This window comes from Epinephelus moara, chromosome 3 (assembly GCF_006386435.1).
Source record: "Epinephelus moara isolate mb chromosome 3, YSFRI_EMoa_1.0, whole genome shotgun sequence".
Classification (NCBI taxonomy): Eukaryota; Metazoa; Chordata; class Actinopteri; order Perciformes; family Serranidae; genus Epinephelus; species Epinephelus moara.
In genome coordinates, this window is record NC_065508.1 from 34,760,401 (window position 1) to 34,785,264 (window position 24,864).

Below are 24,864 nucleotides of genomic sequence, written 5' to 3' on the forward strand. Positions count from 1 at the left end.
ATCTCTCCATTTTCAGTTTACAGTTTGTGTAAGTATCTGAACCTTTTCTCTCTCTGTCTCTGACTATTTGTGGACTCTGTTTGTCTCCGTTTGTGGACTCTTGGCAATAACTTGGCATGCTTCGGTGTTTTTTTTCTTCTTCCTCTTCAAGAGGACATCTTGTATTAGGCGTTTCTCAGTCTTTGAAACTAAATGTGTGTCAATGACATTCACACTAGGCCCCCAGTAGCCTGCTTGATGCCCTGGAGCAGCACTTGGCCTCTTTAGAGGGAAAGAAAGTCAAAGACTCCACAGCAGCCAGCAGGTAGGTCTGTTTCACTTCATCTAGCTCCCTGCCATCCAAGCTCAGCGCTAAGGCTCGTGTTTGCTTTAGCAACTTGATAGCATTGGACTGATTTTGAAGGTTTTTTTCAGCATGGAAGATGGAAAGATGAACTTTCTTCAGAGTAAAACTATTTATTTATGTGTCACCATTCAGAACACAGTAGAAACAAGTCAGCTTTGACATCACAGAGAAGTAAAGCAAAGGGTACCAAACTCCAGTTGTTAAAGTCAATTTGGGCAAATCTCACTGGTATTGGGGAGTTTTTTGATGACACTGAACTGATTTTTGGTTTGTTGCTATTTTCTGTATCTGTCCTTTGATTCAGGGCTAGCACCCTCTCCAATGCGGTCTCCTCCCTGGCCAACACAGGCATATCTTTCACCAAAGTGGACGAAAGGGAAAAACAGGCAGCCCTGGAGGAAGAGCAATCTCGCCTAAAAGCACTAAAGGTGCATTTTCTTTCTTCACTCACCTTCACTTCTTTCAGCTTAGTGCACCTCAGGCCTGCAGGCTTTTTTTCTGTACCTTTTTCTGTTTGTTGTAGTCAGAAGAATTCCCATACAGTGGTTATATCAAATGCATAGCCAACTATAGACTATAGAGTATAAGGGCATTCCCATGGTTTAGGTGGTTTAGAAACTAATAAAAACTAAAAGTAAACATTAAAAAAAAAAACTTAACTGAAGTGAGCAAATCCACTCTGTACACTAATTCAGAGAATTGAAAACAGAAATTATGAGAATAAAAATAAGAACTAATCAAAACTACAGTAGCGTTGCCATGAGCTGCCAGATTAAAGCTAAATACTCAACAAAAACTGTGTTGCTAACAATATTCTCCTAATTATCGAAGGAGCAGCGTCTGAAGGAGCTCCAGAAGAATCCTGCTGCAGCGACCACAGACTCCTCCCCTGTCTCCACGGTGGGCGGGACCATCAACTCAGCACCTGCCATTGACCTCTTCTCCACCCCCAGCTCCACCAACAGGTGAGGCCACAGGTTTTTCATTTAAACTGAGACCAGATTTTCTTTTGCAGATATATCAGAATTAAAGGTAAAAAAAAAAAAAGAGATCAGATCATTTTGTTCAGTGAACTCCATAAATTAAGTCTGGGACGTTGAAGACAAAAAAAAAGAATTACTAAGTTGTGCCTTTACAGCTAATAGGTTAGTCAATTGATTTTAATGACCTGAGGTGGAATTACTACCTAAATCCAAGTAGATGGCTAAAACATTTCACAGTGATTTCACAGGTTCTGAGTTCTCTAAGATTAGATGAAACTTTGATCCCTGGACAGAAACTGGGGCGCTGCAGCAGCAGCAGTGCTGACAACATTAGATGGAGCGCAAGAAAATGTATTAAAAGTACTTATGCAAAAAGGGGCAACATAACATGCTAACATAACACTGTCAATGTTTTAAACATCCAAATTTGTACACAGAAATAAGAATGAAGAATATATCTGTGTGTCAACCCTGCATTACTTAGGATGAAACTGCTGTCATACTTTTTTTACTTCTAATAGCAACCTTATGTTGAACCTAATGTGTTTTTTCTTAATGAGTGACTGATTTATCCTCCATGTCCTTGTGTTGCTGCATACCCTCTAGCACCTCTAAGGCAGCCAATGAACTGCTGGACCTGCAGCCGGCTTTCCAGCAGGCGCTGCCTCTCTCCACCACCAACACATGGGGAGGTGAGAGCTTCACCCTTCTTCACAATACGTCACTACACTGCTACCACATTTCCAAGCACACATACATGACACATACTCAGTAGCACACAGGCATCTTTCAGACACTCCCCACAGTACACACATTTAGTGGTATGATTCCTTAGAATTTATATACCTTTTGTGAAAAAGAAGGATTGAGGTTGATGTATGATAATTCAAATTAAATATTGTATTATTGCAGTGCCTGTTCAAAACATGCCTGTTTGGAACGGGCTGATTGCTTGACCTCCAGTATTGCTCCTTTCAGCTTTTTTTGAAAAACCCACCCGTCCAAACAACCTCACACTCAACACTGCACTTCCCTGGGTCCTGTGCAATACACCTGCCATGACATGGTTGTGTCCCCTAGCAGTGCTAGACTACACACTTCATTTGCTAACAGATAGCTATTTAGGACCAGGCTATTTTTAGTAACAAAAGCTTGAGTTCCTAAGTTACATCACTGATGCTTGTAATGTTTGAGTTTGCTACAGTGTAACATCTCCAGTCTTTCTGGTCTCTCTTTCTTCATCTGTTTTTGAATGTACTGTAGTAAGCCACAGTGAGTGAGCTGTACCCAGCATGCCGTTTGGTGGTTGTAACAGTTAATAGGGGTTCTCACTCAGTACACTTCATGGAGTGTGAATCACACACTACTAATAAACATGTCCTGTAGATGTTAAGAGCTCCCACTTGACACTGCACTTCCTTGGGTTCTCAGCAATACACCCACCAAGAATGAAGTCGATCAGACGCGTGGTTGTTAAGAAAATCAAAGGACAGACTGACAGACATACATTTTGGTTAGATATAGAACAACAGAATTAAACACAAAGGGAGAGAATAAAACATGGGTATTACTGAGTGTATCCTTTTAAAATGTCTTTTATTGTGCGGTGTTGGCCATGTATTTTGAACTGTGGTTCGTGTCTTGCTTTTTCTGTAAAACATCAACTTCTGGCTCTACAAACACAATGTCCTCATTACTCATGCAAATGGCAGCAGGCGTGACTGCCCTGGAGGTGGAGGTGAACAGATATTTTACAAACCTTGGCTGCAAACATTGTTACATCACTATTTATCAGGCACAATAAGTAATTAAATCTGTTGAACGTGTACTAGATTTATATTCTCAGGTCATCATGTATATGTGAATGGGTTGGTAAATGGAAATGGACTTGCATTTATATAGCGCCCCTCTAGTCTTCTGACCACTCAAAGCACTTTACAATACATGCCACATTCACCCATTCACACAGTGGTGGCTGAGGTCACCATACAGGGTGCCACCTGCTCATCAGTTAAACATTGATACCCACTCACACCAGTGGGGAGCAATTTGTGGTTTTGGCATCTTGCCCAAGGATAGTTCGACATGACGATTGGAGGAGCCAGGGGTTGAACTGCTGATCTTCTGATTCATGGATGACCTGTTCTACTTCCTGAGCCACAGCCACTCCACATTATGCCCAACAAAGCTCCTCAGCTATTCTAAAATCACTATAAACCACGGCCTCTCATGGTTTATTACTTTATTTAATATAAGGCGACATAGCATGCTCATTCATTTCAAGTAATTTTTGCTTTTATTGTATTGGAAAAAGCTTTTCCAAAATAAGTATTAAAGGTCTAGTATGTAGTATTTAGTGGCACCTAGTGGTGAGGTTGTAGATTGCATCACACTGAAACTTCTATGTGCCATGGGTGTAGTAAAACTACAGTGGCCAACCTGAAAACACAAATGGCCCTATCCTGAGCCAGTGATTGGTTTGTCCATTCTGGGCTACTGTAGAAACAATGTAATGTACTCAGTCTACTACACAGACTCAACCTTTGTGGCGTTTGGTTGGTGCCAACTTCACTGTCTGTGTATTTATTTTGCCAAGTGATAATGCAGTTGGTCATACAGTGTTTGAACACGTATATGCTTTATTAACTCATTCTGAAGTAATTAACTTGACTATTCTAACTACAGGTGCATTCTATTGTTTTATTTGAATGTTACCTGTCGGATGACCGCTTAGCCACACGCATGGAAGAATAAATAAACCACTCATGTAAGAATAGAGAAGAGTTGTGTGATGTCCATGCAGGCAATTGTGGTTTCCGCATTCAGCATAGCAGCTTTAGTTGAGCTGGATGCTCTCTGCTGTGGGCATGTCCCATCTATGTAAGGTAATAAAAACATAACAGTTCTTAGGTCCGTGTGATCATACACTAAAGAAAACACAGTTATGACTATTAAGTATCATTTCTGCCAAAGTATCTCCCTAAATCCTACATTCTGGACCTTTTAAGGCACATTTGATTTTTGCTAATTCATGCCTGAGAAACGTCAACATTGTGAATGTAGCCCGAGGTAATAAGTATGTGTTTAAGAGCTTGGTAGTAAATGGACTTGACAGTGTTAAATAATTACAGTTCCTGTAGGTGTTACCATATGATTGCCTTGTTCCTGTTTGCGCTTACTGTATTTTGTCACAAACAGGTTAGCCAAGATTCCCAAAATAGACACTCATTCTGAATACAGACATCATATACAGCTGTTTAATTGTAAGCACAAATGTCTTTGGATATCAGCCCTGGTGCTGGACTCTGACCGTTCTGATAATGAAGACCCTTAACCTGTGGACTGCTTAAAGCAGTCTTGATAAAGCTGGTCGTCAGATCTGAAGTTTGGGCCAATGAAAGCTGTGCATGATATCAGCCTGTCGCTGTATCTTAACCACTGTTGTAATTCTTCTCACCTGCATCACTGACATTTTCCCCTGCACATCATCTTGCATGCACCTTTTTAACTTTTCAGTTTTCTCACCCTCCTCTCCACCATAATCTGTCTGTTTCTTCTTTTTTTCTTGTCTTCCTTTTCTCCCTGTCTGCCCACTCAGATCCTTTCACCTCTGCTGCAGAAGCTGTGGAGGAATCCATTCCAAACTCAAACCCTTTCCTCACACTACCTGTTGTCGATGCTGTCCAGCTGTCCACGGCGTCCTCAGACGCTGGCAGTCTGTCCTCTAGGACACCTAGCCATGAAGTGTTTGGTGGGATAGTTTTGCTGCATCTTGTCTTTTCTTTTACAGTCTAGATTTTATTTTCTGTCCACACCACATGTTGATGTGTTTTACTCATGTAACTAGTCTCATAACGTCACCCTGGCTTATGATACAGTGTGATTAAAAAAAGAAATGTAGTGAATACATAGTGCATTTCAGAGCGGTAGGGAAAGAAAGGGAGGAAATGCCTGAAGTGGTTTAGGGTCATTGGTCAGAGCATTTTTTTAGTCTTATCTCACTGTTATCAAAGATCTGGCAAGCTGCCCCGCACCAAATATTTGTTTCCTTCCACAATCAGGCTAAGTTTCTAATGTTTGTTTTCTCAGCTCTTAACTCTCTTTGATTAAGGCTGTCGTATCTTTTATTTCCTTTCTGTGTTTGTGTTTGTATTTCAAAGGCCATAACTCTGTTGCATGAATGTCCATCTTTATAAGCAGACTGTTTGTCTTTCCCCAGATCATTACAATCCCTTTTTTGACTCAAACTCTTCCCTGGCGTCTGATCTTGACACTGCTGCGCAGATAGAGACATTTATCACAGGTACAGACGACTGTCTGGCTGCTAGATTGCTGACATGGGAGATGAGCTGTTTTGTAACATATGTGAATTGTCATGAGTAGAACTAGACTGACACGGTGTCTCTCGGAGATGTCAGAGTGTTGCACAGAGCATTCCTGCTGAACATGCCGCCTCTCTCCCTCCCTGCTTCCTACAAGCCAATGGTTGTGAGCCTGCATTGTTTTGTGGTTAGCCATCAGTTATGCACTGCCCTGAATTTTCCCCTGTATTTAGTCTAGCCATGTGATAAGTGTCGGCTTCCTCCGCTTTTGTCCCGCAAATCCTGATCTTTGTTTTTCCTCTGTTAAAAAGCCATTCCCACAGTTGCTTGGCTTCCTTGCTGCTCTCTCACTGCTGGATTTTTTTCTGGTCTCATATCTTCATAATCTTCTCCCTTCTTCCTCCCTCTTCTTTCTCCGCCTGGTTCTTTGCCTGTCTGCTGCTGCTGTTGTGTGTCAGACTCCTTCTGTGGGCCAAGCCTTTACAACACTACTCCACTCTTCCAATCTGAGCCCCCTGCTGTAGCTGGTCTATTCAGAGGTAGGTATTCCCAGGTGGATCAAGGTGTTACGAGTCCTACTCGGGAATCTCACCTAATGCACCAGATGTACCTTACTTTTGTTATTTTGTGTTGTATTTTTTCTTAATCTCCTGGAAAAATGTCCACATGGATATTTGAGGTTTTTACAGCAAAGCAACAACAGAGTTTGATCTCGGGGGGGAAAACTGAGTGATCTGAACACAGATAGTTAATCCTTAAAGGCACACCTAATAATTATTTTCAAAATTAATCATTTATAACATGTTGGAAAATAGTGAAAATTGCCCATCACAATTTCTTGAAGTCCAAGGCCCATCTTTAAAATTTTAAATGTCTTATTTTGTCTATCAGCAGCTCAAACCCCCAAAATATTCAGTTTTCAATCACATAAAAGTTATAGTTGTATAAAAATTCATCCTACAGCTACAGTTGTTATGAATGGGGAAATCAGCTATAGAGACCAAAACCATCTATACTAGGCTGTAAACATGTTTATATCTTCTGTCAATTTTGGCATTTTAACATTGATGTCGTAAGGGATTGACTCGTTCCTGGAGCCAGCCTCAAGTGGCCATTAGAGGAACTGTAGTTTTTGACACTTGCATGTAAGCTTTATCTTTCACCATCTGATGTGGCTGCTTGGTGCTTAGGCCTAATATAAAGGAGATGGAGAAACTGAAGGTATAGCATGACATCATCTGATCTCTTTTACACTTAATACTCAACTACATTGTTGGTAGGGTGGAATAGCATTGGTAGAGTAGCACATGATTACTACAGTAAGTCAAGTAGTTATGCGGTTTTCCCAAATACTCTTGTGAAATACTTTTAGACTGGAAACGGTGGTTGGTATTTGGAATCTTCCAGATAGTTTTCTACTAATTTGTGGTTGTGTTGGGAGGAACAGAGGTATTGTGGTGTCAATATTTGGATACAGACAGTTAACTTTCTTGTTGTCTCAACAGGGTTTACAGCCTCCCCAACTCCCCAGCAGCCACAGAACTCTCGAGGCCTTAACGTTGACTTTGACTCAGTATTTGGCAACAACACCAATGCCAACAACATAGAATCTACAGGTAAGTCTTTCAGTCCAACATACACTGATATTTTTCTGTCTTCCCATTGGCCTTTTGGAGCCAGCGGACCTCGTACTCTGCTGCCACCTGAAGGTTTGGGTGACAGATTGCATGTTCAGTGGCTCATGTTGAGGAAAATCAAAGAGCTGGACTTTGATTTGTTTGTCAGTTTGTGGTTTTTGTGGACTATGAATGTTCGGAGCATATTCAAAATGTTTTACTGATTGGGTGATTTGACTGATTATTGAGATGATTGCCCATTTCTCCTTTGTTAACATGCGGAGAACAAATAGCACACAGCATCTGCATATGGTATATACACACTAACAATTTTAACCCACACAGCGTACTACGTCAAGACTCACTGGTTCTGTGAGAACTTCCTAAAGGTCCAGTGTGTAGGTTTGAGGGGGGTATATTGGCAGCAAGGGAACATAATATAATTGGTATATTTTATTTATTGTATAATCACCTGAAAATAAGAATCGTTGTGTTTTTGTTACCCTAGAATGAGTTGTTTATATCTACGTAAGGAGTGGTTCCTCTTCTATGGAGATTGCCATGTTCGCCACCATGTTTCTACAGTAACCCAAAACAGACAAACCAAACACATGGCTCCAGATAGGGCCATTCGTGTTTTTGCATTTTTGCATTGACCACTGTAGTTAGATGCCCATCTGCAATGAAGAGTGCTGTAAAAACACTGACTTGTAACATAAAACTGCTTTATTTAGTATTTTTACCAATTTAAATCACTGGGTCTGTTTGTTTTAGAAAGGTACTGTAGAGACCTTTGTAGATAATTCGGCTCAAAAACCTCCTGAATAAAGAACACTGAAGGAATTCTAGCTGGCAGAAGTTTGAGCTAGTTGCAGTCTGTCGTCCTCACTGCTAGACGCCACTAAATCCTCCTAATCTTATGTACTGTTCCTTTAAAAAGACATAATCTGACCATGAAATTGATTTTACACTGCACAATATATTTTCATAAGACAATGACATAGTTGGGCGTTGGCCCTTTCTGACGTATCCTGCGAAGCACATCAAAGATAGCAATCATCGGAACTTCTTATCTTTGAATATCCGCTCAATTGTGCTTCAGCCATCTCATCAGAACATTTATTTTTAGCATGCAGCAAAATATGTCGTGTTATTGTGTGTTGTGAGGCTGTAGAAATCATTTCACCTGTGAGGGACTCGTTTTTAGATTATTTGTTGTCTATTGTAATTTACAATGAGAAAACAAGCACCCCATTTATAGAACTATTCACTTCAGAATTTTTGTTTTACCTGTGACTGGAATTTTAGGTTTTAGAGTTATTAATCTGTTGTGTGTGGTATTTAAAATCTAAATATCACTTAAGATAGACATTGGTGTAATTGCAAACAAATGAGCCCATTACTTGAAACATTGGCAGCCTGTAATGGGCTCTACGCTGCATTTAACATTGTGTGCCACTGGGACAGATTTTTTGAGAAAATCACATAAATTGTGATTAATGAGAAATTGGTCTTAATTTTGATGAACACTGTCACTAACAGTACAACTGGAGTGTGATTGATGTTAATGACTATTTCACCCTTTGCTTCTTAGTGTATGGTAATTAAACCAACATATCATCATCAATTTGGCAAGAGTAAATTGCCACATTTGGCACCTCGAATCTCTTACGCACATACTGTTTGTACACCTTCACTGGGTTCTGGGCTGTTCACAATCTCACTCCATATTTTTCTCTTCTCCCTGGGGTTAAACACACTCTCTGGGGCCTTGGCTTTTTTGCATGGCATATGCATGACTGGGTGAGTTGACTCAACACACACTTCTCTCACACAGTCTTGGCTTGATGAGTTTTTTTTCTGTGAGCCCTGCTTCCTGCCTCGTCCACGCTCAACATGCTCTCTCTGTCCATGTGTGTGCATTTTTTTGTTTGCGTTTGTCTTCGTGTGTTGTTTTGTTGTTGTCTGTTGTATTGTCTTCACTTCTTTTGGACCCCTCTCCCTTTGTCTCGTCCCCTTTTGATTAAGATGTTTTAGGTGGCATCCTCAAACCCACAGTGGCATCCTCACCCAGTCAGGGCATGACCCTGAACGGCCAACAGTCCCACAAACTGGTATCCAATGACCTGGACTCGTCGCTGGCCAATCTTGTCGGAAGTAAGTCTCCCTTTTTTTTTGCAACCATGACTGCAAACAATTAATAAATAGAACTAACAGTGTTATAAACAGATTGGATGAGGTGAAGTTTGTACCAAACAGTAGTAGTAGAGGAGCATAGACAATTACAAAATGATAGCATGGAAATAAACAAAAACATTAAAATTTAAACATCATGCCTTGTGTGAAGTAGGTGTGTTGTTTTCATGACTGTGCATTCTTTCCATTGCTTCTGTCCTCTTTAGATCTGGGAATTGGCAACGGCACAACAAAGAAGTAAGTGCACTCAAGTAATATTTAACTCCATATCCCTGATGGTGCATACTAAACACGACTAACATTTTTACTTGATCTCTGTAGTGATCTTCACTGGAGTCAGCCTGGCGAGAAGAAGCTGACAGGCGGAACCAACTGGCAACCCAAGACAGCTCCTTCTACCACCTGGAACCCTGCAACCATGGTAGGGCTCTTACCTATCTGTGCATATCTGATAACCAGGAAACGCCTGTAAAGCAGATCAGTTGGGCATAAACAAGTTTTTAGCTACCTTTTTATAGCAGTGGCTCTCCTCTATAGTCCTGTAAGTTCTAAAAATATGGCAGCGTCAGTAGGGCTGTCACTGTGCAGGAATTCTCCCTGCGGGGGCCATTTTTTGTTGCTTTACTTAATTTATCCTGATTTTAGTGCTTTGTAAATAAGCATTATGGTTAGATTAGATACATTGTTGTTATGTATTGTTTTGTTTTTGTTTTTTTCAAATTTGGCACAAACCTTCACTTGGACTCAATGATGAACTGATAAGATTTTGGTGGTGAAAGGTCAAGGTCACTTTGACCTTGAATCTGTCTCTTTCTTGTAAACACAATATCTTAAGCACACCTCGAGGGAATTTCTTCAAATTTGGCACAAATGCCACTGGACTCAACAATGAACTGATTAGATTTTGGAGGTCACAGGTCAAAGCTGATTGTATGTGTCTTCTGTGCTGCTGGGGGGAAGATGTGTGTGAGGCTTTACATGTTTACACAGACATGAATGTAACCTATAAGTGCAACTTTACGGTGCGCAGAGGCATACAACTGCAAGGCGCTAATCCTAGTTTTCAGCTGAGAGGCTGTGATTGCTTTGTTATACTTTCATCCATGGGAGTAAAAATATCGGCACAAGGTAGAGTACTTGCTCTGGATGAAGGGAAGGCTTACGCTTAGAGGGAGAGAGGAATGAACTGCCGGTCTGTGTGGGTTCATTATTGATTTTGCCTCCGTTGTTGTTGTTCAGCAATGTAACAGTTGGTCTTTGTGGTATTTGTACCACCCCTCTTACACTGTAATTAGACGGCTGGGTAAAAAGTGACAGTGACGAGTGGCTGAAGTGTTTTACCCAAAACTGACCCAAATGTGCAGCACTCAGCTAGGGCAGGCTGATAAAACGATAACAGTAGTTATCTCAATACAACTTTCCTAGATAGAGATATGATAAATCTTCAATATTATTAAACCGCCCATACAGGGTAATAATGCACCTTAAATGCCATTGCCAATGCCAACTGATGGCATGGTATGGTCGACTCATCTAATAGTAATGGTAAATGACTGACTAACATGACTGACTATCGGGCTATTTAATTAGAATGATATGATGTAACGTGGCTAAAGATAATGTGAATAAAACTTTCATACATTTCCTCCCTGTAAACGTGATTTCTGCCGGAGTCACGTCAAATAGATTTTCATTTGCAATAAATGACCCTACGTTACTTCACAATGTCATCGAAGTCCATCTTTTGTTATTATTGTGATTGAGAAATGGCTGAAATTGGTTAAAACTCTCTGACCAACATTGACATGCAGTGGTTGATATTCATCTTCAGCAGCACCACTCTGTCCAGAGGCCATGCCACCAGTAGCAGCCATAGCATGTCAGTATTGGAATAACACTGCAGCCACAGCAGACAGCAGCCTGGGCTCCAACATCAGCCCACCGTTCCTGTGTGGACAACCTAGTCATGGGCAGAGGGGCTCAGTGGAGCTGTGTTTAGCTTTGGTTACTGTAATTTAAAGTCTCTGTTTTCTGTTTGCCAAGAAATGCCCAGGCAAGCTGTCCCTGCCAGCTCTTTTCTTGCTGACTTGCCGGTTTACAGTGTTGAGTGACTTTGGTTGTTAAAATGACAGTTTAAGTGGGTCTGGAGCTTTGGCTTATTTTTCACTTTCCCTTACTGTTTAACATGCCTGTAGACTGATTTCAGACTGTGTGCTTTTATTGTGCTGTTATATTTTCTGTTTTCTCCTGCATCTTAGATGTTTTTCAAAATCAACATTTTGAGTTATTGGAGACGTTGCCAGTCAAAGTAATTAAATGATTGTTGCAATCAGGACCAACCCACAAAAATGTAGCCACATGAGGTCCAAAATTATCAGTAAAGAAATTGTAAATGCACCTGACACCTCTGACACCTTTATTGACCAACATGGACAAAGGACTGTGTTGCATGCACTGCATGTAAGGGAAACCCTGATAATCTTTTGTGTGGCCATGATTCGTCATGCAACATTTTCATATCCTGAGTAGAGTCTATAACTTCCTCCTAATGTGGGAAATGACAAGCCTCAGACATGAGATCTACACTCACAAAGTAACGGCAGCCTGTGTCTCCTGTCATTCTCTCTACCTTCTATCACTTGTGTTTCATCGTGCTTTTTGGAGTTTAGTGTTTCCGTATTAAACATTCAAGCTACAATCTCACTTTGGTCAAATGTTCAAAAAGAGCTTCTGACAGTAATCTGCAGAACACCTTCTAACTGTAGCCTCAGTGCTTGTGATCATGCTCAAAGCACACATGAGTTATAGATGATGTGGCTAAATGTCAGAGGATGATCAAAAGCTGATGAGTGTTCTCTGATGAAGCCAGAAAGAAAGAGTTTGTGACTTGAAAGAAGCTGATTCACTAAGAGGCAGAAACACACAACATCCATCAGTCGTTAAAGGATAACCAGTAGCGTGATGCAAAAACCGAGCCTTATCATGTCATTACTAACTATCTGAGGAACATTGAGTGAGATGTCCCTGAAACAAACCAAACATTGTCAGCGAGGAGGAATTCTGAAGGAGAGCTCTCGGTGCAATGAAACAAGCACAGTCTGTGATGAAAGCAGCAATTTTGGCACCAGCGTCATGTCTGACTCACTTGTGCCTCCCTCGCCAATGACTGAATAGTTAATGAAATGTATCCTTCCCGAGAGGGCTGGGCGTTAGACAAATCTGGGTTTGTTATCACTGCAGGGGCTGCTGGGGAAGCAAGGAAAAGGAAAGGGTCTGTACTTGTTTCTCTCTAATCTCTTTCCACGACGAGCACCTGCTAGCAACCAACTTCTGCCCCCAGGACTCAACACACTCTTCTATTGGCTTTCCTTTACTTCGGTCTGTTATTCTCTTGTTAAAAATAACAGCTCTGATAAGACTAGAAACCCTTAAAGACTGGTTTAAATGCAGTTTTGTGGTAGTATTTTAGATGTTTTCAGTAGAAAGTTTGTGTCTCGTGGCGTGAATGCTGTTTTTTAGTCTCTGTCCACCTTCATGTTTTGGATTTAACACTAAATGTGAAACATGTTTATAGTGTTATTGATCAAATAGGTGCTTTTTGGACACAGCACCCTCAATCCCTTCATACTGTGAAGTGGGACCCGAAGTAAACAAGATACCATATGAATGCAGTGAAATCATTGTAATTTGGAAAAAGTAAAGTGTGCATTTAATGAACAAAACTGAAATGTCTCAATTTCCTAAGAGTGCAGGAGCTAACGCAGCAATGGTGGCTAACATCCAACAGTCCCCACAAACTCAGACCGACATGGAAACGGCTTGACTACCAACAGTCAGCCCCATCACTGTGTGTGTGCAGCCAGGTGGACTCTCACAACTGTCTCCAGCACAGAGCTCACACTCCTGCAGCAGCAGCAGTTACAACCTATACAATCTGTGAGCATGGTGTATTGGCAGAGTTGGCAGTTCAATGTGCCGAGATGCCACCAAAACATTCAAAAGTACTGCTATAGTACACTCCATCCATTTGCATTATGGGTATTGAATGGAGTTCTCTGTTGATATGGTATCACTGGTACTGGTATTGTAATTTTTGAACGATAACCAGCCCTGAACTTCAGCAACCAGTCTTTTTGGGTAGCTCTGCACAGGGTTGGCACACAGGGATTTGTAGATCTTGCCCCACTCACTGCAGAACGGTCTTAGCTGGAAGAGGGAGGTTTGTTGGTTTTCACTGATGTACACCAACCTACAAGTCTTTCCAGAGTTTTTTTTATTGGTATTTAGGTCAGTGCTTTGACTTGACCATTCCAGAACATCCACCTTGTTCTTTGCAAGCTGCATGGTAGTTTTGGCCTCGTTCTCTGGGTCATTGTCCTGTTGGAATATGAATGCATGACCCATTTTCAGACTTTTTGCAGACTTCCTCAGGTTCTTCTCCAGAATCTTCCTGTCTTCTGATCTGTCCATCCTTCCTTCAATTTTGTGACGTTCCCCAGTCTCTTTGTATAGGAAAACATCCCCACAACATTATGCTCCCACCAGCGTCTTTCACAGTCGGGATGGTATTTTTGGTGATGGTTGGCATTGTTTTTTTTTACTCATTGTAGCATTTGGCATTTATGCCAAAAAAGCCAAACTTCAAACAGGCTTCTAGGTGGGTCTTTTTCAGAAACAGCTTTTTCTTGCCACCTTCTCACACAGGTCGAATGTGTGCAATATCTTTGATTGTAATGTGATGCACTTGTTGCCCTCTGTTGGCCATAAAACACTGTTGGCCGTTTAGAGAAGTATTTCACTGCTGGAAAGATGGTTTGGGGTTTTTTATTTCTTCGTAAAACAGAGCTGTCTATGCGGTAGAAGGACACAAATACCCTTGAAACTGGTGCTACATGATCAGAGAAAACAGAAAAAGGGCTGTAGCCTTTGTTTTTGCTCAAGGGGTAGAAAACGTACAACTACCAAAACGCACTGCTACGGGAGGGCGATGTAATGCAAGTTGCCCATCAGAAAACAATATGGTGGCCGGCTGGTAACAAACATATTTGTATTATAGTTAACCCTTTGGGCCCTAGGCCTTTTTGGGGGTATTTTTTTACTGCCTTTACTGTTAAGCTGATATCACAGTCATTGTAAAAGCTACATACATATGCAATTTACATCTAAGATAATAGAAAAATAGTCAACCAAGTGCAATGATGTCCTCCAAGATAATATTTGCCACTTTGTTTGCAGTAAAAAAAAATTCTGGACGTTTTCTTTTCTACATGATCTTGACTTACTTTTCTGTGCTCCGTGCTGCTCTTTGACCTGACCTGAACTGACCTGACGTGAAGTGTGCTGATCTTCTTATGAATACTTCAATCATTGGAACAAAAGGCAAATTGCAGAAATACTTTGTCATACAAAGTTTGATGGAGTGTCAACCATATATTGGACAATATGGAAATATTTGCATCTTGAAAGCTGGACTACAAACGTGGATAGACAGGGAGAAACACAGACGTGGTGAGATACGATATTCCTCACTATATGAAGTGACTGATAACAAGAGCTGTATAATGGATTGTAAAGAAATTCGTCAGGTTTTTATTTTGTAGACAATTGATCTGTATTTATAGCGTGATGGGATGACAGCACAGTGATGTGTGTGGTATCATCGGAAAGCTCTGGTCCTGCGCTTTCCTGTGATATGTGTGGCATTTCTGTGCGACCCTACATTCGCGAGTAATCCATCCAAGAGTAATGTGTGTGCAGAGCTGTATGAAAGCTCTGTTATACACAATTTTAGTGTAACTTTATCATTTTTTTCCTTGTGAAAACATTGGACTACCGACAAGTGGTCAGCTTGCTCTTGTCAGAAAGCTGTGGTTCCACTGTTTCACGTGATACGAGTGGCTTCTCGCTATGACGAACCGTTGTGGAGAAAATCCATAGAGAAGAACAGGTGTGAATTTGGACGCACTTTGCGTCGTTTGGGCCCATAGGGTTAAACTGTAAGCTAAAATATGTTTCTAGAAACATTTAAGGTGAGAAATATGCAACAGAGTAACCGAATCTTGGTTTATATTTGATCAGGGCTGCCTAGTTTTACCATTTGATCTGAGTTCACTCTGTTGAGAGACAGAGAGGGGCAGCTCTCTTTCAATCTACTTCTATACTCGTCGTGTTGTGGCGGACATATAAAGTTGAGGAGTGCAATTTGTAGTTGAAGCCTCAGCCCTAGAGCCAGCAAAAATCCACTGGATGACACGAAACAAAAGAGCAGAGAGGTCTGGGCACTGTCAAGATGAAGGGAAGTTTACCACACCCACAGTTGTTATGATACACAGCTGGATGAAAATGGGCAAAGTATTCCTCAAAGGCTGCCATTGCATTCTGTGTAGCCTCTGTCTTCCCTCCTGGTAATCTAGTTTAGGTGTACACCCTGATTTTGGTAGACTGTAAGTGTACCATGTACTATCTGCTCTATAATGATGGTCTTAACAGTGCACAAAGTCGAGGTATCTTCAAAGGCTAGGAAATCTTTTTATGCCCCTCACCTGATGTGTGCTTTTCCACAACTTAATCATGGACTTGTTTTTGTAGCCCATAATGCTGTCTTTGTGTGCACTTCCAAACAGAGGGACCATGGTAACCAGCTGTTTTTATTTATGTCATCTAGTGAATTGTAGTGATTTCACACAGGTGTCGGATGTTGAGTTATTGTATGATCCTGAAGGCATTTTTTAGTTTAGAACAAGTGATGATTCAGTAAAGGGGTGTTTACTTATCAAAATTAAGTTATTGCAGTTGTTTATTTTTTTTATTAATGTTAGAATGCAATTTTCACCTTGAAATGGCTAAGTGTGGTGTATGGATTAGTTGGACAAATACATTGATTTATTGCATTTTAGTTCTAGGCAATAGATCAGCATCATGCAAACTGTTTAAAGGGATGTACTCAAGGTTCTATCCACTGTTAACCCCCACATTGGCTGCATCCTGCTGTCATTGACTTGCAGTCTGCAGTATATTGCCATCGTCTACCTTCATGCTCCCATTCAAACTGCTTTCTTGGTTTGCAATGAAAACTATGCACACATACAGGGCACTGAGTTTAAAATAGAGCAGTGAAAAGCAACATCAAGCTTGACAAGTCTGACCAAGGTCAGATTTGTCATGTGACTGCTCTCTTAAGAAAAAAATCATTTGACTGCGATCAGAGAAGAAGAGGGAGTTGAATATGAAATGGATTAAAATTGGTATTGAATAAATTCTTCCAAAGGCTTTATTTGTGACAAATTCCAGAAGAGACTGTAGTTGTTGTAGTTACTGTAAGTGACTGTACCATGCAGTCTAACTCAGATTTTAAGATCTAATAATAAACAGTTAAATGTGAGTTGGGTGAGGCTGTGTCCTGATTCTGTAGAGGGAATCATCTTGTCTTTTGTGTCACCTCAGGCACCATCTGTCATGGCCTTCCCCGCAACCACACCGACAGGCATGATGGCATATGCAATGGTAAGTCAGCTGGGGCACACACACACACACACACACACACACACACACACACACACACACACACACACACACACTAAAACACAAACACACACACACACACGAAAACACAAACGCACACACACACACACACACACACACACACAGACTCTGCTAGCATGCAAGTAGGAGTAGATTTTCTCATGCAAAATCTTTTAGTGTGCGATTAAAAATTCTTTAAAAAAGTATTTTCAAAGTATGTTATGGTAGGCCTAATATGGAAGAAGTGTAAGGACTGGAGATCTTGCAGTGTCACCATTTGCAAGACTAGAAAAAATATTGCGCCAAACTCCCTTTAAGAAATATGATATATTAAAAACTCCTTAGGTGTCTGCAAAAAGACACAACTCTGGAAACACATAAAAAAGGCATCACATGTCAACCATATTCTTGTCAATTCAACATCGGTATAATCAATTCAGATAATCTGTATTTGCATACAGACTTTACATTTTGGATTTTCTCTCCCCAGCTCACTACCAGTCTGTGTTGGTTTGCTGCACTGTTTTAGTTTGGGGGAAAACGTGGGAATGAGAGGCGAACCATTTCAAAAATTAGGATTTCTTGCTAAAATAAGGGCCAGTTAGTGGATCAGGTGCACACTGAACTAAACACGGACTCACGCTCGCATAGAGCACAAGAGAACCAAGACTTGTTCACGTTGTTATGCCTCCCCAGAGTTCCGCCCATGTTTATGGTCTGAGTTTAAAGAGTTCACGTTTTATGCCATCAATGTGAAGCTTTCCTTGATGTATGGAAAATTATATTACAGAAGATTATTATAGAATATTATTAGTTTTCAAGGGTTCTGCATATTCTGAAAAGTAACCAACATGTACAGTATTTATTTCATCATTAAACATGAGTGTTAGTACTTTCATGTGCTATCTTAGAGGGCATTAATCCGTATCTCTCCCATCAGCCTCCCCACATGGGCTCCATGATGATGACACAGCCCACTGTGATGTACACCCAGCCTGTGATGAGGCCAGCCAACCCCTTTGGCGCCAATCCAGGTGCACAGGTAATGGCTGTCTACATCTACAGTGTCCTACTCCTTCCACATCTGAGCTTTGTGACCCAAACTGTCTGAAGCAGATAAATGTTTGTGTTCGGTTCTTCCATAATACCTGATAGTCACTTCATCTACAAGGGTCCACTTGTTCTGCCCTGGATGACCATGTTTTATTCAATGATTGGTCTGGCTGGTAGCTTTTAGTTTTCCTCCACGCCAAGTCAAGGGTTCCCCGTAGGTTAAGAGTTTATTTTTGTCAAATGTCACAGTCTAATCAATCTACAGTTTACACTGCGTTTCCCTGCAAACTTCTAAATTTTTCTATAAGTGCATTTCCATCCACCTGTTTTCATGCAAAAAACACCTGTTTGGAAACACTAGAATTTGAAAAAGGTTGAAATATTGCAACGTTTTAGTTTAGCTAAGGTGGAACAGTTTGATTAAAAACAAAATGTGACCAAGTGCATGACATCCACACATTATTACCATTGTGTGCATTGCTAAAAAAATAGTAATGCATCATTTTTATTTTCTGATCAGACACCTGTAGTGTAGCTTATCCTCTGGAGTTGCTCTCTCATCACTGGCTCTCCATTTCTCTCCTGTGCTGTTTCCATCCTCTCCTCTGTGACTCAGTCACCCACAACTTCCAGTCCTTCCAGTCTGAGCCCCCTCAGAGCAGCAGGGAAGGACCCCTTTGCGCAGCTCTTTCTGCAGAATTTCTTATAGAGCATCTTTAGGTACAGCTCGTCATCTGTGTGTAATTGCAACTCCAGGTCCCGAGTGTGTCAACAAAGCGCATGTTTATTTCCATTCTGTTTGAGCAGAACTGCCCATTAAATGGCTGATTTCAGTGCCAGTCACAACACTTCCCTGTGAGATGCTGTCACATGTGACTCCCCAGCTGGCTGCTTTGCGCACTCTGCACTCTGCACACACGTCTCGTCCGCTGCAGGAGACTGAAGCTCTACTTTCTCAAGACTAGTGTCATAATGAGATGCGAGAGATCGAGAATTACATTTGTAGTTTGATGTAGGCATGAATTCCATGTCCATGGACAAACAGTATGCACTTAAGCTGTTGTAATGTGCCTTGTCGACAGCAATATCTGATTCATTGTCTGAAACAAAAAGAAAAAGATGTCCGTTGATGTGATTTATGAGGTGATTGCACAGACCAGACAAATTTTAACCCTCGAAGAGAAATGAACTAAAATGACCTGTCAGACTAGTCTCTTGTGAATTGGAGCTCTTATTTTTCAGTCCAAGCTTCACACACCATCTTAATTTTGCCTCATTGACACACTTTAGCTAATTTATTTACGTTCATAGCATTAGGTTGGAAACACATTAGAAGTCTGGCTACTGATAGGGCTGCATGATATGCAAAAAAAATCACATTGCGATTATTTTTGACCAATATCGCGGTTGCGATATGAATCGCAATTTCAATGGGAATGGGCATATTTGCATTTCATTTTTACTGGGGAAAAAAAATAGATGATCATTTTTTGTTTGTTTGCTGGGCTCTGTACCAAAGAAGCATGTTCCCTCATGTCTGAGATATGATTTACTTTCATCAAAAAAATTGCAGCTACTACCATTTGGATATTGCACTTGGCCATTTTGTGATTTGGATCATATTTGCCCGTAGCTACTGGTCTTGCATTGTTGGATCTACAACTGTTTTCCATGTTCCAAAAAAAGACTTGACACTGTCTTTTCTTTTTTTCCTTACCAGATGCAGTTTATGTAACCTGAAGGAGGGTGGGGGGGTCTTTCCCGTCTGAAGATGATTCACGACAAATTCAACTATACGAGCAAACCTGCAGTTTGCTTCTAATGAACTCACCTCTCTCTGAGAATGAAAGGCCCAAATAAGACTTGAATAAAATCACGGTGACTGGGAGCGGCTCTGACCATCTCAGAGAGGCATCACAGTGGACATTGTGCCCATCTAGTCATGTCTAAGTCATGAAAGGAGAAGAAGAGTGCGTGCTGCCATTCAAAACCATGTGGACAGGGATCAGCCCCTACTTTATCCTGGACTAAGAGAAACATCACCCGAGGGAAGAGCTTTTTAACATCGCTGTTTATGCACCTGGGGGGGAAATAGTCGTTGTCACACATACACACTGTTTGTCTTCTTTTGTTCCTCTTTCTCCAGGTGAGGCTGGGAGAGTCACTTATTTTGATTATCAATCATGATTACCTTCTTAAAACATCCCCAAATTAGGAACATAATTGCAACTCTTTATATACCACACATCTTTGTTTTATTTTTTGTATGTATTGTTTGCAGTAGACATTCCTTGTGTATTGTTTGTATTTATTTATGATTACCTACATAGAAGATGACAAAAAAAGTAAATGTAACTAGTCACTGACCTCCTCCTTGCGGAAGGTCTTCAGGTTTATAGTTATGGTTTATAGGTATGATTGATTGTAGAATTGGATTTTGAGTGATTGAGATAATTTTTTAAAAAAAGAAGTTAATATAAAGTTTAAAGAGATGACACGTTTTGCTGTTGGGGCACTAAATATTCTCTGTACTCGCATGATGCCTTGTACAGTTATCTGTGGCTCGAGGGGTCACACGGAGGATGCGTATGAACGTAATAATTCATTCACACCGTGAAATCGGTGGGGTCGATTTCTACCAATTTGGCGAGGGAACATTTTTCACATCAGCAAAAAGCACTACATTTTGTGATTGAGGCAGCATTGCATTGGAAAGGAATCTGCATTTATGCTTTTGACGCTTTTGGCATGCCATTTATTCTTACATTTAACAAAGCTCCTGGCTGCCCTTTTTCCAACCTGAATGTGCAGGGTCCCTTTCATGCTCAGATCATGTTTCCATAGGCCAGCACAGGGTTCGTTTAGGACAATGTGGAGGCAAAGGGAGGCATCGGGTGTAGGTTGAGGTCAGACGAGTAACAGAGGGGTGTGGATGGGGCCAGAGAGGCGTAGTTGTGCAGGAGAATAGAGCACTGTTGATCGGTGCTTTGTGTATATAAAACTTTTCCTGCCAATCACAGGACTGGGCGAGTGCAGGTATGAAAGATGATCTGAACATAAAAGCGGCCCTTAATCCATTAACTGAGCATATTTGCTGCATTGTCCCTGCAGATTATATTTTTGTTTGTTTGATTTTTCCAATAAAGTGCAAGCTTCCACATTCCTCTGCCTCTTTATTTATCTATCAAAGAAAATTATGTTTTGGACACTGATTGTGTAATAAGTGTATTATTTAGGATATCATCTAGAATTGTATAACCATGTTTACTGAGGTTAGCAACAAAAAGACTGGCTATGACGCTCCATCAGGCCTGCACACAGCTACGTCAGCTGCAAATTAAATGAAAATAAATACCTTTTTTTGTGGAGTCTCCCTTTAATTGCAGCATTCAGGAAGTAACCAAGTTGATTTAGGGGAAATTGAGCGGCCAGGTGATCCAAGCAGTATCCTTGACCCTTTGGGATGCTGGTGTCCCACCTTCCATCATTATGGAGGCCTCTGCTGCTGAACCCACAGGTGCATCCATGAGCAACACACACTTAACACACACACAGAAGGACTTTGATATAAACGCTACATCCTGCTTGGCAAAGCCTCTTAACCAGCAATAAGAAGATTCTTTGTCGTGTTGCCACTTCCCCTTAGTTTGGATGCAGCAGTAGAAAGATGCAAGTGTGTGTTTGTGTGAGACACCGACTTTCATGATGGAATTAATTGGCAAGTTAATAAAAGGCTTACTGTTGAAGTGAAGCCTTCGTTTTCACAGTCGTCTTCAGACAGTTAACCTTGTCTGACTAGTTCTTCCCTTCCAAAATGAGTTGGACAGATTCCTCTGGGAAAATGAAGACGTATTTACAATACAAAATACAAAAATTTGTATTTAAAAGAGCTTTGATTTCAGATATCTCAACAGGCATTTACCAGTCTGAATGTGCTGAAAGCCATTATTGATAACATGTTCGTAAACAGGATTAATAGGGAATAAAAGCAGGAATAAATTTCCATTTACAATGTGAAGAAACCGACTTTCCTGTGAACTGGGTGAAAAAACAGTGAATTGGTATGCTGTGGGGTTCTTCCTTCTTCTGCCAGGCAGCACCCAAAGGTCCTGAGGTGTGGAGATGTAGCCAGTCTGGTCCAGCCTCCTCCAGATGTTCTGTGGCATCCCCCTCATCCATCCCTGTCACTGTGAACCACTGTGGAAAAGACAGGGACAACTATTCCTAATGATGGAGGTGCTGCAGGGTTTGCTTTGGTTTCACTGATTATAACGAGCACTCATTCTGATGCTGCCTCACACTGGACCAACTGCTCTGTCTTTCATTAAGAAGCAGTGAGAAGCTGGGTAAACTAATGTCTGTCTGTCAGGGTGGGTCTAGATAGATAGATAGATAGATAGATAGATATGACAAACAATCAGACAATCGGGGTGTATCAGTTTGAGAAATCTTTGCATGTTAGATCAGCCAGTGGAGGAGTCAAAAATTAAGCTCTTCTGCCACCTTGTGGTCAACAGGTGCAGCTGATGGAATAGCTGTGATGGTATGCTGTGTTTATGTTGTGTGCTACTGGTTGGATTTTGTGTGTCTTCTTACTGCTCTGTGTGGTTTATTGTACTTGTGCATATTTGTTTGTAAATGGATTAACTGAATAGAGTTTGGGCCACTTGGGGGCAGTGCAAACAAGTTCTAAATGCATCTGATATGTCACCTTAACATGGTAAACATGAGCAACAGCTTATTTATGCATGCTGAACAGTACCATTCATTTTGTGTCGTGTTTGTGTCCACATGATGAATGTAAGTTCAGGAAGTCAAATGTTTTAGCTCTGTTTCTGTCTTTACCAACTCTTGGGGTTGTTATCTTACTCTTTAGCTGCTAAATGCTCCACTGTGTTCACCAGCTTGTCTCTAACTGTGTGTGTCTGCTGTTTGCTGCTGGGCTGGTGGTGTACAGAGGCTTTTGACAGTGTTCACTCTGGAAACAGTTGCCTGCTGCAGCAGGAAGCATCATCATGAGAGCTGCAGATTCAGGTGAGAACAGAGAATAGTTTGTCTTTTGTTTTTCACATAGTCTTTTTCTCTGCTAGAGTTAGAATTTATTTAAACTGGCTTTTTGCTTATTCGCTTGATGGACCAAAACTCCAGTGTGGCCAGATACAAATATTTAACTGCTGTTTGTGCTTAGTACCTCCAGCCTCCTTAACAAAGAAACAGGAGTGAATAAATGGACAAATGTAAAACTACAGAGAGAAATGAAAAAAAAAGTATTTTATTTAACCTTTATTTAACCACAAAAAAAAAATTAAAAATCTCTTTTTNTAGTACCTCCAGCCTCCTTAACAAAGAAACAGGAGTGAATAAATGGACAAATGTAAAACTACAGAGAGAAATGAAAAAAAAGTATTTTATTTAACCTTTATTTAACCACAAAAAAAAATTAAAAATCTCTTTTTCAAGAGTTTCCTGACCAAGACAGGCAGCAACATTGGTCACAGACAGACATCATAGAACAAAAATAAAAAATATACAGCTCTAAAACAAGCAATATAGAACACACAATGAGATTACTACAAAGAAAAAAACAAAAAAAAAGTTTATATATGCAACTACAAATGACTACAAAGACCACCTAAAATACACCGACATTGGCATATACAGTAGACAATTGCATACAGCAGTTCTGCAACAGTGCTTTGAAACGGCCGAGAAGAACCAATGAGTGCAACGTTTACATAAATGTTCACATGCCTTGCATGTTTGCAGGATTAGTTGCAGAGTACTATGGGGCCCAACAATTAGACACCTTCTTTTCCCATCTATTAGTTGAAGTCCCTACCGCATGACACCAAGTTTGGTTACTCTTCGCTATTTTTAATATTTGTTGATGTAATAGGCTAAACATTGTTGTATTTATCTCTATCCAGTCTGGCTTTTTGTTGTTTTTTTGTTTTTGCTTTGTTTTGTTTTTTGTATATGGGTCAGGTATGTATGTAAGTTTGTATACATTTTGTGATCAAAATGATATATAAAGTAAAAACAATAATTAGGGGAGTTTGGGTTTGGTTTTCTGGTCACAGTAACAAATATTTAAAGATTTTTTATTTTTTTTGGCTTTTTGCCCTTTTTGGACAGGGCAGTCTAAGCGTGAAGGTGGGGAGAGAGGGAGAGGAGAGACGACATGCAATAAAGGGCTGCAGGTTGGAACTGTGGAAAGACGCTGCCCCTGTGCATGGGATGCTAACTCCACCGTGTAAGCCACTGGGCACCCCAGAAAGAAAATTTAACATCAAAATGTTTACTTTCCTCACCTGCACTCATCTACTGTTCTAAAACTTCTAAATTACAAGGTGCCCTCTAACTCACCTGGGAGAGCAGGCACCCCACATACAAAGGCTTTTTCTTAGCTGCAGCCTGTGGATTCGAATCCAACCCACAGCCCTTTGCTGCATGTCATTACCCTGTCTCCCTCCCCCTCTCATGCTATATCTGTCTTATCAAATAAAAGCGAACAGGCGCCCAAAAAATATTTTTAAAAAACATCTGAGTTACTTTTTTCTGTATTATAGTACCAGAATAAAAAACAGTATGTGAACAAAAGGTATCATAAAACTGTGTTAGACTTATTGGAAATTGTTGCCTCTAGTTAATAGTGTGATGAGCGATGGTAGCTGGCCAGTGTCATCACAAAGTTGGGTCAAATGTAGGCAGGGTTAGTTGGCACACGTGCCAACCAACTGTAATAGTAACAGTTGTAACTGTAAATGTTTAAATTGTTTGTATTGGTTGCTTCATGTTTATAGCGTTCTAACACTGTGCAGAACAAC

At 40.7% G+C, this 24,864-nt stretch overlaps 1 protein-coding gene across 11 annotated transcripts in view; it reads left to right on the forward strand.

Annotated features, from left to right (window-relative positions):
- Positions 1-21,197, forward strand: part of picalma (phosphatidylinositol binding clathrin assembly protein a) — a 44,505-nt gene extending 23,308 nt beyond the window's left edge. Inside the window, exons 10-23 of one of the 11 annotated variants that reach the window (XM_050036844.1) lie at positions 219-304; positions 651-774; positions 1,178-1,311; positions 1,936-2,021; positions 4,928-5,080; positions 5,549-5,632; positions 6,110-6,190; positions 7,157-7,267; positions 9,296-9,424; positions 9,670-9,700; positions 9,785-9,884; positions 16,907-16,966; positions 17,925-18,026; positions 19,758-21,197. In XM_050036844.1, the coding sequence (XP_049892801.1) occupies positions 219-304; positions 651-774; positions 1,178-1,311; positions 1,936-2,021; positions 4,928-5,080; positions 5,549-5,632; positions 6,110-6,190; positions 7,157-7,267; positions 9,296-9,424; positions 9,670-9,700; positions 9,785-9,884; positions 16,907-16,966; positions 17,925-18,026; positions 19,758-19,772 (1,296 nt within the window). In that variant the 3' untranslated portion in view covers positions 19,773-21,197. Of the gene's footprint in view, positions 1-218; positions 305-650; positions 775-1,177; positions 1,312-1,935; positions 2,022-4,927; positions 5,081-5,548; positions 5,633-6,109; positions 6,191-7,156; positions 7,268-9,295; positions 9,425-9,669; positions 9,701-9,784; positions 9,885-16,906; positions 16,967-17,924; positions 18,027-18,653; positions 19,072-19,757 lie in introns of those variants that run through there. The other 10 variants (XM_050036860.1, XM_050036865.1, XM_050036852.1 and 7 more) reach the window with 10 other exon arrangements.
- The last annotated feature ends 3,667 nt before the right edge of the window (positions 21,198-24,864 follow it).